General features: G+C 38.0%; 1 protein-coding gene across 3 annotated transcripts in view; it reads left to right on the top strand.

Annotated features, from left to right (window-relative positions):
* The window catches only part of PTPN12 (protein tyrosine phosphatase non-receptor type 12), a 78,276-nt gene that overhangs the window by 22,894 nt on the left and 39,684 nt on the right, over positions 1–15,698 (top strand). For all 3 annotated transcript variants that reach the window (XM_062019492.1, XM_062019485.1, XM_062019475.1), the window contains exons 2-5: positions 8,166–8,274; positions 12,993–13,069; positions 14,094–14,189; positions 15,201–15,239. In XM_062019492.1, the coding sequence (XP_061875476.1) occupies positions 8,166–8,274; positions 12,993–13,069; positions 14,094–14,189; positions 15,201–15,239 (321 nt within the window). The remainder of the gene's footprint in view (positions 1–8,165; positions 8,275–12,992; positions 13,070–14,093; positions 14,190–15,200; positions 15,240–15,698) is intronic.

The raw sequence follows: 15,698 nt of genomic DNA on the forward strand, positions 1-15,698 counted from the left end.
TACTGCATGGAAGTACTGATTCAGTGTTTGTTAGAAGTTTTCTGTAATTATGTCTGGAAAGGTTTTAGATGGAGGGCTTTTTTGAGGGTAAAAGTCCTTAAAATTTTGTGGGAGAAACTCTGAATCAAATATAAGGGAGGTAGGACAAGTATGTATCTCTATCTCTATTCTGAGACAAGGGTACACCTATAAAAGTCTTTGCTCAATTCAGATGTTGCATTGACAGTGTCAGCATCACATCCAGGATGTCAAAATTTGTTTGATTTCAGAACTAGTCAGTCTCTCTAGATATGATAGACTAGTGTGGTCACTTCTCCTAGATGAGTGAAAGAATGGTTGGTGAGAGGAAGTTTACTTGGACCTACAACCAGTTTTGGGTTTGAAAACAAACAAAAGCCACTTCCAGCATCAAAGTGGAAAGTTCATCACACCTGTCTTGCTTCTGGAAAGGCTTTTCAGCAGAGCTTTGCTACAGTGGTGTTGGTGTTGCAGGTTTGAATCTTGTTGATTTTGCAGTACTAGGCATGAGGTGGCCACTTAAACTGTTCTCCACATCTTTTCACTTAGGGCTAAATCTCTGTTTAACATCAATGATTCCACTTGTTACTGTCTTATCGACCAGCTCAAATCATTGGGATCATAACAAGATGGAGCTGTCTTCCTCGTGCTTTTGGATGCCTTTCAGCAAGATACTCTGGATTCAAGGTGTTTGTGCATGTTCCCAGCTGACCTGTTATTGTGGTGTTGTGGAATTCCCCCAGAGATTCTGAAGGCTGTCGTGGTCTAGGGTGAGATAGGCAGTTCTGTTTTGCTTACACTGTAAATGCCTGCATTGATTGCATATATAGAAGACAGCTACAATACATAACCTTTCCTGTTGTCCCCTACATGTGCCTAAACCCTGCCTGACCTGAATGCAGGCTCAACCTAAATGAGGCATAAATATACATCCATCAGTTTCTTGAACAAATTGGAAAATTAGAAGTGCTGGTGCTAAACCTGTACTAGAGTTACTAATACAAAAGACAGCTACATTGTTGTGACAAAAAGGTCTGCAAGTGGGGACAAATGTCTTGATTGAATATTTCAAGATGTTTTGTACTCATTAGATTAGTGAACATAGTTAACTCTGCAAGTTTTAAGAGTTTAAGAACTTAGAGATGCCAGTAATTCTTCTTCACATAAGAAACAATCATCATTCATTTGCCCTAAGATGATTTATGTCATTTGTCTTGAAAAATTGCAGAAAATCATATGAAAGACAGCTCAAACCTTTACTTACCATTCTTGATGCTGAAGTTCAATTGCTTGTGAAAAAGAAATCAGTGAGGAAATGGGCTTAGAAAGCTTAAATAAGAAGATATGCATATATTCTATATGCAGTAGTTAAGTTTTTTACTGTATTTAGTAGTTGTTTTCTTCAGTAACAAGCTGCTGGCTTTTCTTTTCAGATAGGTTGATTGATTCCATTCTTTTGATATTTTGACACAATTTCTCTTCCAAATTATTCACTATAGCTTTCTTGAAGAGCTTCTTCCCTTTTAATCATATAGCAAGTTAAGATGAATGAGCTGTGTATGCTCTAAGACGGACAGAGAGAAAATCGAAATAAGCTGTGATTTTTTTTTTTTTTTTTTTATATATAGCTGTGCCATCTGTATGCTAAGACCACCAAAACATAGGACTGAAGGGGTAAAAGGATATAGTTAATCCAATAGCTTGGAAATCATACTTTTAAGTGAACAGCTTCCCTGATTGAGTTTTGTTTCCTTGTTTTTCTTCAAATGTTTTGCTTCTGTACACTGTTTGTATTTATATTGTTGGGTCTGAAAATCATCTTGTTGCAAAAAAAAAAAAGCGCCTTATTTCTGTTTTGAATTACCAGTAATTGTTCCTGAATCGCTTTAATGCTCTTAAGCTTGTGATTTACACTGTGTGCTGATTTTAAATGCTTTTTCTCTTTTTACGTTAAGATATGCTTCCGAGCTTTCAACCGAAAGCAGGCAATTTTGTAATGACATAGTTTAAAATTAATAGAAATCATTGTGTTCGTCACTCACAACCTATAAGTGTCACTGCTGTGTTGTGCTACACATTTTCACTTGATGCAGTATGTTAGTAGACTGCAAGGAATTGTATGCTCTAAGGAAAACATACAGTTCAGTTATAACCCCAGTTCTTACATGTGTAATGAGTGTGCTGCAGAGCTTTCTAAAACATCTTAGAAAATACACTGGTAACTTAATAAAACTTGATGATGCCTTAGTAATTTAGTGTTTTGCTTTGTCTCCTTACTTTCTTGTCGACAAACCACAGGTCTCTTCAGCCTTTTTCCATCCTTGTAAAACTAGCCCATTACTGGCAGTAGGTATATTGCTTAACTATTATGCTGACCATAAATTAGCTCCAACTGATCATACTGCTCATTTAGGCTGGAATTAACATGCAGACAGTATAAAAATAGTTTCAAAAGTGAGGAAGAGAAAAGGACACTTTTTTTGCAGCAGCCAGTCTACATTTTGATAATACATCTGTGTTATCTTCAGTTGTTAGCAGTGTGCGACATATGCTTGATTCTAACACTTGTTAAGGAAAATGTGGATTTGGAAGAAGAGAAAATATTGATGGTCTTGGAACAGTACCTAATTCTTGAGTGTGCTGTTGTTTTTGTTTTACCTGTTTGCAGTTCTAATGTGATATATCAGAAAGATGTACTGCTTAACTGTCTCCTTTCAGTACTGTCATTTGGCCCTCTGTGTATGAGAACCTACCAGCATTGTCTGTTGTAACACAAGTTCCTCTCTTCCCTGAGAATACATCAGAGTTAAGATGTTCCAGAATACACTATACCATCTAATAACGAAATGATGCTGTTCTCAGTTTACTGGGTAACTAGGAATGGATTTTCCTTTTATGTTGTTCACACAAGGTTCCTTGAACACAGTGGAGTTGTCAGACCCTTTGTTCTCCTATGAAATGCTCCCAAGGAACTAAAGTTATCATTCTCATCTATTAGCCACTTCAGTAGAGATGCCCTTCGAGCACCTGGAGCTCAAGAGTTAGTCGGTGGAAGAGAATGCCAACATAGTAAAAAGCCTTTTCCTTGTTTCTTGATCTTTCTTTCTATCAAATCAGTTTGTGGTCATATCCTTTCAGGGCTTTATTTTAGAGAAACAGGATGAAGCTTTTTTTTTTCCCCCTTTTACAGGACCATATTATTATCTTTTCATTGTTTATGATTGGCTAATGTTTGGGAAGGCTTTTTCTTTTTATCATGAGGGCCAAGCTTTCTTAAGAATAAGTATTTGAATGCTGACAGGAATAACTGTGGAAAGATTGGTATGTATCGTGCTTTTGCCCAGCCAGCAATGAAGCACCATGACAGTCTCTTGCTCACTGCTCCCCATCCATCCCCACCTTGCTTAGGATGGCAGAGATGGGAGGAAAAAAAAAACCAAGGACCTTGTGGTTCAAGACATGGGCAGGTTTTGGGCAAAACAGACTCGACTATTAGCGAGGAAAGTAAGAAAAGTTTGTTCTACTACCTGCAAGAAACAGAACAGAACAAAAGGCAAAAACAGAGCAGGATGATGACAAAAATACAACCAGCACATTAAGATCTCCTGCCCCCATCCCTCCTTTCTTCCTGGGCTCAGCTCCCTGTTCCCGGATATCTGTACCTCCTCCCCCCTCAATGGCTCCGGGCAGGGAGCAGGGAATGGGGGATGTGGTCAGTCTCTCACAGATGGTGTCTGCCACTTCTTTCTCCTCAGAGGAGGATGACTCCTCCCATTCTTCCCCTGCTCTGATACAGGGTCCCTCCCTTAGGACACAGTCCTTAATGAACTTCTGGTGTGGGTTTTTCCCAGCAGCTTCAGCTTGTGCAAATACCGGGTCCCTCCCATGGGACAGGGCCTCCTCTGGGCATAGTCACTGCTCCCGGTGTGGGGTCTTTTGAAAGCACAAACAAATCTCTGCTTCACCCATCCTCTCCACAGGATGCAGGGAGATAAAATCTCTGCTCCAGCACACCTCTTCCTCTTTTCCTTTCCTGACCTTGGGGTCTGCATGGTCCCTTCTCTATCTTTTCCAACTCCTTGCACCACCAGCCAGCAAATAAGGAAGGACAGAACAAGAAGGAACAGGAGGAACCCTCCTCTTCCAGCTTCTTAAAGACTAATTGTGGAGGTATCTAATTGGCTCAGCCGCAGAAGTGGGTCTGGCTCAGAGCTGGAGAGAGCTTCGAGCAACTTCTTACAGGAGCCATCTTTACAGCCTCTTCCCCATTACCAGAAACGACTCCACGCAAAACCGTGACAGTATGTCACAAGTGTATGTTGTTTTTTACATACTCCTAAGTCTAAGTGGCGAGAAGGTATACTCTGAGAAATCAGTTTTATCTATAACTTTAAATGAATGTACTAAGTATTAGTACAATAACTAATTTTAATTGTCAGCTTAGACTCTTGAAACATCTTGCATATATGTCTTCTCATGTTATCATGCAGTATTAATTTGCAATAATAGATGCAAAGCATATAATTTTTGCATTTAAACAACAGAGATAGTTGAGAGACATAAATACAAGCATGATACCCAAAATTGTACTAAATTGTACATTGCGCTACTTAAGGAGAGTGAGGTAACCTGTGATGTCCCGTGTGGGACAGTTCAGAATTGGTTCAGTCCAACTGGAGCTGACTTCCCCAGAAACTTTGGCCTAAGCTGCACTTTTCTCCTGCAGCTTGTGGCCTGGCAGTAGTAAGAAATTTGTTCTGCACAAAAATATTAGGACGAGAGAATAGCTGAACACAATTAATGTCTTTTTCTTTCCTTGTTCCTAGTAAGAGCAGTGCAATGTCAAGCATATGACAGAAATAGCTGTCATGTCTTGAAGTGAGTGCACTATATAAAATTTTCTAGTATCTTGGTTAAAGCTTCAATTTTTACAGTAACATTCATTGAAGCTTTTCTTTAATTTCAAGTTGAGTATTTCTTAATGCAATTAAGAAAATTTTGCAAAACACAGTTCTTGTGTGATTGGTGTTAACTCACAACTGCTGGATAGCTGGTGACGTAGAGCTTTCTAAGTCTGCTGCTGTTGCCTATTCTCACTTAGCAAGTGAACTGTGGGTGCTGCAGAGTATTCTAGCAGCTGACATTTGGTGCTATGTCCTCCTCCTCAGGTATGGTCAAAAAGAACATTGAAGCAAACACTGCTGTTTCTACTAACTGATATTTTGACCATCAGTAATGTCAGATAAGGATGAGGAGGTAATTTAAGGACTTTTTAAGGAAGTGAAGCCTTGGTGAAATATTTGTTTTGCTTTCCTTGAAAAGAAGCTCTGAAAGGAGTACCAAGAACTTTTGTTGCTTAAATAACATTCAGGCTTTTCAAGTGAGTTCTTCTAATGTTAATTGGCAGTAGAAATATTTTCTTTAATCAACAAATGACATGTGTACGATATTAAGCCTTGTGTCTTTACAGGCTTTTCAAAGTGTTGAATAGATGAAATAGATTGACTGTCAGACATGTGTGTTTCCTGAACTGTTTGGACTAAGTGCTTCATAATATGGTAGGATTCCCCAAGTTGGATTTCAAAAGCTATTTTGTCTTTTTGTAAGAACACTGAAGTAGATTTGTAGTACAGATTGGAAAACCCTTGTAGAAGTTGGAAAGTATGTTTCTGAAACTCACATTGTTTCAAAGACTCATCTTACCACCATCACGTGGTAAGTGTTTGTCACCATCCCACAAACCACTTCTGTCACACAGTGAATAAGCAGAATTAAACTAGAGCTTTGCTAATAAGAATGGAACTTAAGACATTGTTAATGTAGTTCTTTAAGTATAGTGAGTAATTAATATACACTTACTTTTTGACCATTTTTTTCTTAAGAGAACACTTAAAGCAAGATTTCTGTGGCACGAGACTAGCAGTTCCAGTGACTATGTGTCATGGAAGTGCCCACTGTTACTGCAGAGACACCAGACTGGGTCTCTGATGTCCCTGCTGTCAGCGTCAGAGTAGCTTCTGGGAAGTGACTTGACAGTTAATTGACTTAACCCAAATGAGTGCTGCTTTGTACTGTACATAGTTGTTGATTGTGAATTAGCGTGAAACTTGACTATGATGGATCTTACTGACCATCGTGTCATCAACTTACCATAGTCAGAACAAAATTCTTCTTCTGTCCTGTTATGACCCCCATTCTAGTGTTGAGTACATTCTCCTTCTTGTGGTCGGCTCTGGCCTGTAACCTAGGAAGCACAACAGCAGGCTGTGTGTGCACAATTGCAATATCTTGCTGCAGAAATTTCTGCTGCGTGTAGGGTGAAATCATCTGCCAAGTCTGACACTTCTCCGTTACTGCACTAGTTAGTTCAAAGCTTAGAATGCTTTTTAGAGTGCTTTCCTTATTCATAAGTCTATTCTTTTTCTTTCAAAGCCTGGAGTCGATACTATTCTAGACAGCAGATGGATAAGTACTACTTAGTCCTTTTAATTGCTCTCAGGACTGTACTTCCTTATATTTTATTACTCATATCACACAACAGCTGACCAATATGCATTAAAAACATGGCTCCTAAAGTACGTTAGGAACAGATGTGTGTTAAAAACAACCTGTCTTTCCCTCAGAGCTGGTCTCTGCTAATCCTACTTTCCAGTCCATTTAGCAGATGGTACAGCTATTGAATCAAGCAGGGCAGAGGGCTATACTGAATTTTCATAGCAACGCTCTTTAGGAAGTGAAGCTTGATTTCAGTCACTCAAGCCTTTTTGGCTTAAAATGAGTCCAAGCTATACCCGTGACAGTGATATTTATTGCACATCTTCAAAGCTGAAGCAAGACAGATCATCTTCCTAGGGTGCTTTTTTGATCCCTAACCTTATTCATGTATAACTTAATGAAGTATATTTTTTCTCATGCAAAATAACTTCTGCTTCTCCTCATCTTTTTTAGAGATAATTTTCTCTCTAAACTTAATTCTGTTACTTTTGCGAAGCAGAGTCATGACATTTGTCCTATAAAAATCAATAAGACAGGGGGAAAAAAACCCCAAACCCAAACCTCAGAACCAGATGGCAATGTGGAACAATATATAAAGTCATCTTAGTGTCTGGGCTTGGAAAGTATCATTGTTTATCTTAGCTTTTTTTACTGGAAGAATTAATGGAGGATTTCAGTTGCCAATTAATATTTATTTTTTTTAAAAAAAATTAAGCATGCACTGAGTTGCTCAAGTGTTCTAGGAGTTACAGAAGAATTCAAAACCAGCTTTCCAGCAAATTGTCTTACTTATGATGCCCTTATATCTGTAGATTGTTGCATAGTCACTGATAAAAAAGATACATCCTTTTAACCAGCAACCAGCTTCCCCCAATCTCCCACTTCCCCCAAAGAAAGCCAATAATAACAAGCACTTTAAAACTGAGAGAAAAAAATATAAGGTTGCAAAGGCCTGATTTAAGTGGGATAATAAAAGCTGCATTGGTCTCTTTGTTTATTAGGTTATTGGGCTGGATTCTGTTATTAGGGATTTTCACTGTTATAATTTTCTAGGGTTTTGAATAGATGGAGGGGGTAAAAAATGACATTGTTGTGAATACAGCATCTCTCATCTTAATTAAGAATACCATGTACCTGAGGGACCTTCTTTTTCTGGATGAACTTGAAACTCAGTAGGAATTGATGCCTATTAAAAGTGAGATTTTGCTTTCTGTTAAGTTGTTGGAAGCCAGGTGCTTGAGAGCAAAGTACCAGCAGCTACCAGCTGCTGTTCCTGAGCCAGCCTACTCTGTGATTTTCCACCAGGTATTTTGGCAGTAACAAATTTTTCTTTTTCTCGTATTTAATACAGTTGTTACTCCCTAACAAGACAGTGTATTTCCTCTATAACAATGGCTGTATTCCATCCTGGTGCTGGAGTTGTTTTTCCAGAATTCCATGTCTCAACATATAGAACTGGCTTCAACTTGGTTTTCAAGTGCTAGTGAGCTAAAAGTACTGGATAACTAGTTGTACACGTCATCATGGTGAACGTTGTAAAAGGAGAGAAGATTGTTTTTGAGTGATTTTTATATTTCATCAATGAAATTACTATCTGGTGAAGTTTCTGTCACCTTGAGACTTGAAAGTATAACATAAATGTTTTATTTCAGAGGTTAAGAAGATTATCAACAAAATACCGAACAGAGAAGATCTACCCAACAGCCACTGGAGAAAAAGAGGAAAATGTTAAGAAGAATAGATACAAGGATATATTGCCATGTAAGTCTGAAATATATCTTAGTAGAAGACGAAGGAAAGTGCATATTAGTCTTAATGTATTTTGAATTTTACTATTCAGTTATTACTGAAAGGCAAAATCGGAGATAATTTGCTGGAAGGTAACTTTCATGGTACACGTATTTTTAACTTGGAATGCAAAGGAAGTAAGCCTTTGTATATTTTACTAGGAGAGACATCACCTAAAGATAAAATGTGTTCTAGGTCATACACCATATCAAGATGGTACTTCTAGAACTTCCCTAAATGCTTAACTGTATTCATTCTACCATTTTATTTGTGGTAGAAAACAAGTATCAGCATAAACTCTAGATGAAATCTTAAGGAGCCTTAAGGAACCTGGTTTTGTGATTTTTTTTTTTTTAAGTAAAATAGTTATGTTTTGCTTGATTGTTCCTACAAATGGTTTCAGAAAGTTTTCAGTGCAGGATAGTCTTTGGTTTGTGTTTTGCTAGAGGCCAAATAAATTTGTTTAATATTTGAACACAGAAAACAAGAGTTGAAGCAGAATTTAAATTTTAACACCATGACTGTGTGGATAAAACAGATCAATGATCTGCTATAACAAGGTGGCCTGTTAAACACTCACTTTATGTAGTTCAGAAGCTTATTGTGCTTCTCTAAAAAGAACAGCCAACAGCGAGGTGATCAGGGGACTGGAACATCTTTCATAGGAGGAAAGGCTGCAGAAACTGGGACTGTTTAGTCTAGAAAAGAGAAGACTGAGGGGGAATCTTATTAATAATTACAAATATCTAAAGGGTGGGTGTCAGGAGATTGGGATGTCCCTTCTTTCTATAGTAGCTAGCAACAGGACAAGGGGTAATGGGATGAAGCTGAACACAAAAAGTTCCACTTATATTTAAGAAAAAATATTTCACTGTGAGGGTGATGGAGCCCTGGCACAGGCTGCACAGAGGGGTTGTGGAGTCTCCTTCCTTGGAAGTCTTCAAGACCTCCCTGGACATGTTCTTATGCAACCTGATCTAGGTGACCCTGCTTCTGCAGGCAGGTTGGACCAGGTGATCTCTAAAAGTCCCTTCTAACCCCTATCATTCTGTGATTCCATCAGAATAAAGGATAGGGTTCTGACAAATGCTATTCTTCATATCCTGGAGCATAAGTAACCAATACACTTTGTTTAGCTTTCTTAGAGCATTAGGAAGTTTATAACCCGTTTGATTTTTAAAATGCTCTTAAGCATCATTAGCTTTCATTTTCAAAATGTGTTCTAGTAATCAACTCCAGTGAATTACTGTTTCAGTTTGTTGTGTACCTGTGTGCTGTGTTTATCAACACTTATGGCAATGCTTTGGAGCAGTAAACTTTGCCCTAAAGCCACAGGCCTTAGATTGTTTAACAAGGTGGGCATAGTGCTTGCTGCTGCAAGGTGTTTGTATTTTGCTGGAGGATGTATGTATGACAATCACATGTTGAAGAGTACTGTAGTGCTAAGCTCAACTGCAGCAAAATGGTTAAAGTATCATCAGGGGGTTTTGTATTCTGCTTTTCTAGTGGAGAGGAAGCATACTTAATGGATGGAGTGAAAAGAGAGGATGTTGTTACTGTCTTAGTATTAAGAATTATTCTACTTGTGTGCTGGCATTTTGGTAGATCACGAATGGTATAGCAAAGTCTTGGTAGCACCTAGGCTGAATTGGTGAGATAGTAGTGAGTGGCTTGCAACTGACATGGTAGATAGGCTTTTCTTTCATCTACATGAAAAAAAACAAGTGAGTCATAGAGATCTGAAAGGGTACACAGTTCACAGCAGGGAAATGAGCAAACCTCAAAGCTGAAATCGAGGCAACTTGGGGGTAGATTATAGTTAAAGCAAGGATATTTTCAAACATCTGAAGGTTCCAGCAAGAAAGCAGTGAGAGACTAGCTGGACAGAAATGAAAGCCAGGAGATGTTTTGAATGGAGGAGGAAGGGAAATAGTACTTAGTCTATCCAGAAAATCCAGAAAAGAACTTACAAATGTAACTTAATTGGAGATGACTGTTATATGTACCAAAAATTGTTACTGCTACCAAAGAGATCAGTACCACAATATTACCTCAGTGATGGCTGCAGGGTGAAAGATGTATGCATGCTTACATCAGTGTGCTAAGCCATCCTAATCGATGGTTAAATGGAACATTGTGTTCACAAGTTACCTGAAGACACCAGTAAGTAATTGTCAGCTGAGCTTTTAAGCTATATGTAAATACTCAAGCTTTAGCTTCTGAACCTGGAAATCTGCAATGGAATTGTTCTTGGCAAATTCTGTTTCAGACCTGAAAATCTGAAAGAGCTGAGCTGTGGCAGATACAGGTGTACTGTAAATGTTTTCATTTTTGTTTTGGAAACTGCTCTAGAATTTTGTGTACTGTACTGGGAAGATACTACCATGGTTCATTAGCCTGTCACTTGAGTTAGTCTCATCTGCCATTTAAAAGCAGTTTTTAGTATAAAGTCTGTCACTGTCGCATGCTTACATGAGTAAAATGGTATGATATGTTTTAAGGGTTACTCTAGACGTTTGTGTGAGTGCATTATGTTTATATCTGTGTGTCCTGTAATCTACACTTGAACTTTGTTTTAGGAAGCATTATATGGTAACACAAACATTTTTTTGCTGTTGTCAGGAGTGTGGCAGAAATAACTCTTAGCATACACATTTTGTGGGCAGGCTTCCCTGTTTTATTTCTAGGGATGTTTTGACAAAAAACCCAACCAACCGACCATATTTCTTTTCATTTTCAAATAGGGTTGTTCTTTATCTTTTTTTTCTTGAGTTTAGTTCTAATAAGCTTTAGCAGTTCTATGACTGAGGAATTGACCTGGGTAGCAGAAAATAACAGAAACTGCTTGAGCAGATGCTGTTTCTGCAGATACTTCTGTTGCCTGGTTGGAAGATAAGGTTTACTGAATCTGGGTTTTCAAGTAAATCAGCCTCTATTGTAGAGATAGTTTGAAGGATTTTTCGATGATAGCTAGGCAACTTTGACGTTAACAAGAGCTTGAAAGGATTTCCAAACCTGCAAACCACCTACCCTCCTTTTTAGTAAGAATCATTGAGTTGGTTCTGTATTGAAGAGGCACTGAAATTCATAAAAATTTATATATATTTAGGTGGCCCTGCTTTGACAGGGGGATTGGAATAGATGATCTCTAAAGGTCCTTTCCAACCCCTGCTGTTCTACGATTCTATGGTTTTTATACTGTCAACAATAATAGAGGCTATTTTTAAGACTGCTGAGGATTTTGGTCTCCAAAGCAGCTTCCTCTGAGAAAGTCAGTCATGCTTGAAGGAAAAACTTGAAACATCGAAACCTCCTAAATGAAAGATTCTGCTGCTTCTAGTTTAGAAGTACCCCAGGAAAGTGCTTAAGCCCAATGTCAGTCTGTGCCTGAAATATAAACCTCAATATGTGTTTCATACAATACTTGGAGTCTTCCTTGGAGAGGATTTAAGACCTGCTGGCTGCTTTAACTGTGCACTAGTGTTCTGTCTTTTCTGTTTTCTGGAAATGTGCCTTTAATTCTGATGATCATGATCATTGTTAATGTTATCATAGAATTAATCATAGAATCTCTTATAAAGTGTATAAAATCATAGAATGGTAGGGGTTGGAAGGGACCTTTAGAGATCATCTAATCCAAACCCCTGCAAAAGCAGGTTCACCTAGATCAGGTCACACAGGAACATGTCCAGGCGGGTCTTGAAGACTTCCAAGGAAGAAGTCTCCACAACCCCTCTGGGCAGCCTGTGCCAGGGCTCCATCACTCTCATGGTGAAATAGTTTTTTCTTATGTTTAAATCGAACTTTTTGTGTTCCAGCTTCATCCCATTACCCTTTGTCCTATTGCTAGCTAGTATAGAAAAAAGGGATGTCCCAACCTCCTGACACCCACCCTTTAGATATTTATAAATGTTAATAAGATCTCTCCTTAGTCTCCTCCAGACTAAACAGCCCCAGTTTCTACAGCCTTTCCTCATATGAAAGATGTTCCATTCCCATGATCATCTTGGTGACCCTGCGCTGGACTCTCTTCAGCACTTCTCTGTCCCTCTTGAGCTGAGGAGCCCAGAACTGGACACAGGACTCCAGATGAGGCCTCACCAGGGCAGAGCAGAGAGGGAGCAGAACCTGCGGGCCACACTCTTCTTGATGCATCCCAGTATGCCATTGGCCTTCTTGGCCACGAGGGCACATGGCTGGCTCATATTTAGCTTATTATCAATCAGGACTCCCAAGTCTCTTTCTGCAGAGCTGCTCTGCAGCAGTTCAACCCCCAGTCTGTACTGGTGCATGGGGTTGTTCCTTCCCAGATGCAGGACTCTGCACTTGTCCTTGTTGAACCTCATGAGGTTCCTCTCTGCCCAACTCTCAAGCCGGTCGAGATCCTGCTGAATGGCAGCAGTTATGTAACTGCAGTTTTGATTACTTCTGATCAATTGAATTTTGCCTCATTCTAATAAATGACTTTTGGAATTTCAGTATTTGGTACTGACTTAAAGCATCAGAAGCATGAAAGTGGTATTAGTAGGGGCTACTCTGCATATCCCTACTTGAGTTTGTTGCCTCATAAAGTGACTGACTGACGTGCTTGTATAACTTACCTTTAGGAAGCTATCTTTAATGCTTAATTCTTAATGCTTGATTTACATGTGTTGTAATTCTTGTTCTTCAAAACCAAATTCCTCTTTTAGTTGATCATAGCAGAGTTAAACTGACCTTAAAAACTCCCCCACAAGATTCAGACTACATCAACGCAAACTTTATTAAGGTATGTATTACTGTCTTATCAGGCTTTAAGGCTTTTATTTCACATCAATGCAGTTTTAATATTATAAGAATGTAAAGTTGTGAGGGAAGATTTTCTTGATGGCCTGAATAAATTTGCTAACGTGATGCCACCTAAAAAGCAATTTTTAAAATTTAGTATTGCTCTTAGTGTAATACAAAATATTTCATTATCAAGTGACAGGCAATGAAATTGGATCTTCATACCAGGCAAAAATTGAGATGCAATTGTTTTAACAGTTGACAGTGTTAAAAATACCAGCTTTTAAGAGAGATTGTTTTTAGGGATCATAAATGATGCGTTTGACAAATTGTATGTGTTGATGCACACTTCTTGCTGTTGGTGGCAGAAGTGTGGCAATGGAATTATATCTAACATTCTTAAAGAGAAGCCAGAATTGGGTGAAAAGCTTGTTAGACCTTTGTTTCAAAGTGTGAATATCTTGGGCTTTCCTCACAGCTTCCTTTGATGCTGCTTCTACAGGATAATACTTATGCAGAAACGGATGTTCATATACGTCTCAGTTGTTGAATGTTTAGCTTGAAAAGCAGAATGTAAATGTCTTCAGGCTTTATATAAATCAAATTTAATAATTTTGTATTTTTTTAAATGTGATATTACTGGAAGAGAGGAACTTAAATTTGTTCAAGGGGATGCTTTTTAGCAGAAAGATTTAGAAATTTTTATCTTCAAATGTCTGAGTAACAAAGAAAAAGCAAACTTAAAGGGACTCTCCAGAATCTGAACACACTGTAACTTAAATGTTTTCTGTTAGTCTCCAGCAGCACAGTAGCAGTTTTAAACTTGTGTCTCCTTGAAATCACCAACAAGCTTCCCACTAATTTGAGTGGGATTTGTATTTCACATTGATCTTTCCTGTTGTGTATGTAAAAATAAATAAATAAATAAAAAATCTAATTCTACATGATTATAACCTAAAGCCTTTTTTATTCAGTGCAGATATATTTACTTGATAAACATTAATGGTTTCTTTATGCAATCCTAGGGAGTACATGGGCCAAAAGCATATGTTGCCACCCAGGGACCATTAGCAAATACAGTAATAGACTTCTGGAGGATGATATGGGAATACAACGTTGCTGTGAGTACCCACTTAAAACTAAGAATTTGGTGTTACTTTAATTCATGGCACAGTAATTGCCTATCTTTTGCCTGAGCTGGCTATTCTTACAAATTATGTAGACAGTGATTTAGTCCATTTACTTCTCAAATCTTGTTTTTGTAGTTGAAATAATATTCAATATATCATTTATGCTGTTTCTTCAATTCAATAGTGTAGGTTTGAAGTATGAATTTTATTTAACAAATATGCCATAATGTACGTTTATGGATAGGTTGGTTCTCAGTTAAATCTGTCCTGTAGGAGACCTTACAACTCAGACTCTTACAACTTATGTGGACTGACAAAATCAGATGCAGCATGTGAAACAGAAAAATAAAAGCCTAATTTTCTACTTATGTTAATTTTGGATGATTTACTGGTTTATATATTCTACATCTATTTCAACAGCTACTGTCAGAAGTTAACTTTTAAGTACTGATAGAATTGGATATATTAACTTCTGAAAACGTTTTTTATCCAAACACCTAAATCATGGTTATTACTGTAACAAATAGCTCACCTGTTAGTGCATTTTTTGTGCTGTTCACATTAATGTATCTGAAATATATTTGCTGAGAAATATGGCTGCTGTTGTTTTAAATAGGCTTTTGCACCTAGGTTCAGCAGTCTGTCACTTTAGGCAAATATAGCTATGCTTCTTCCAGTCAGCAAATGCTTCTGTATTTTTATGATTAAGTTTAAACTTTTTAGTCAGGCTGAGTAAATAAGATATCTGTATGAGATTACAGTGAATTCAAATAAAGTAGCCTTAAAACGTGGTATTAGTGTTGTAGATGATTTTGTGCAGGATAAAACTTGGGTACTGTGTTAGAATTACAAGCACATGCATCTGCGGGCATGAAACTAGTCTCTTCAGTAGTAAACAAGGAGTATCAGTATCTGCCCAGATAGAAGCAAGCAGTAAAGTGGTAGTGAATTTACTTGATCTAAAACCAGCTAACTTTGAGCATCTTTTTTTCTGCTTTTCAGATAATTGTAATGGCCTGTCGAGAATTTGAAATGGGAAGGGTAAGTCTACTAAATGTGAAACTAAATGAGCATTGCCCATGCAGGGCAATATGCCAGTGCCTGTGAACCTTTGTGTGCCAAATATAGAACTGTAAAAATAACCTGTCAGATTAAATGAGAGTTTTCTATGCATACAAATGTAAGGATAGACATAATGAATACAACTGCTTTTCTTGGCTCCATTTATAGTATTTAGTATCATCCCAGTGAAATCTACGTGTTAGCACACAGAACTGTATCCGTGGTCTGCTTCCGGTCATGTCACTATGGAAAAAAATGTTGCCCTTTATGGAATGTAGGCCAGCTAACAAAATCTGGAGTCCTTCAGAATTTCCTGTCAGTTCATACAGCTGCAAAAACAATCTATCTTTTAAATCTCTATTATATTCTTGTGAACCGAGAAATGAAAGAAGTGATCCAGCATTGTGAACTCCCAGTTTTCACAGAAGTTGGATGCAG

The sequence above is a fragment of the Colius striatus genome, chromosome 1 (genome assembly GCF_028858725.1).
Source record: "Colius striatus isolate bColStr4 chromosome 1, bColStr4.1.hap1, whole genome shotgun sequence".
Taxonomy (NCBI): domain Eukaryota; kingdom Metazoa; phylum Chordata; class Aves; order Coliiformes; family Coliidae; genus Colius; species Colius striatus.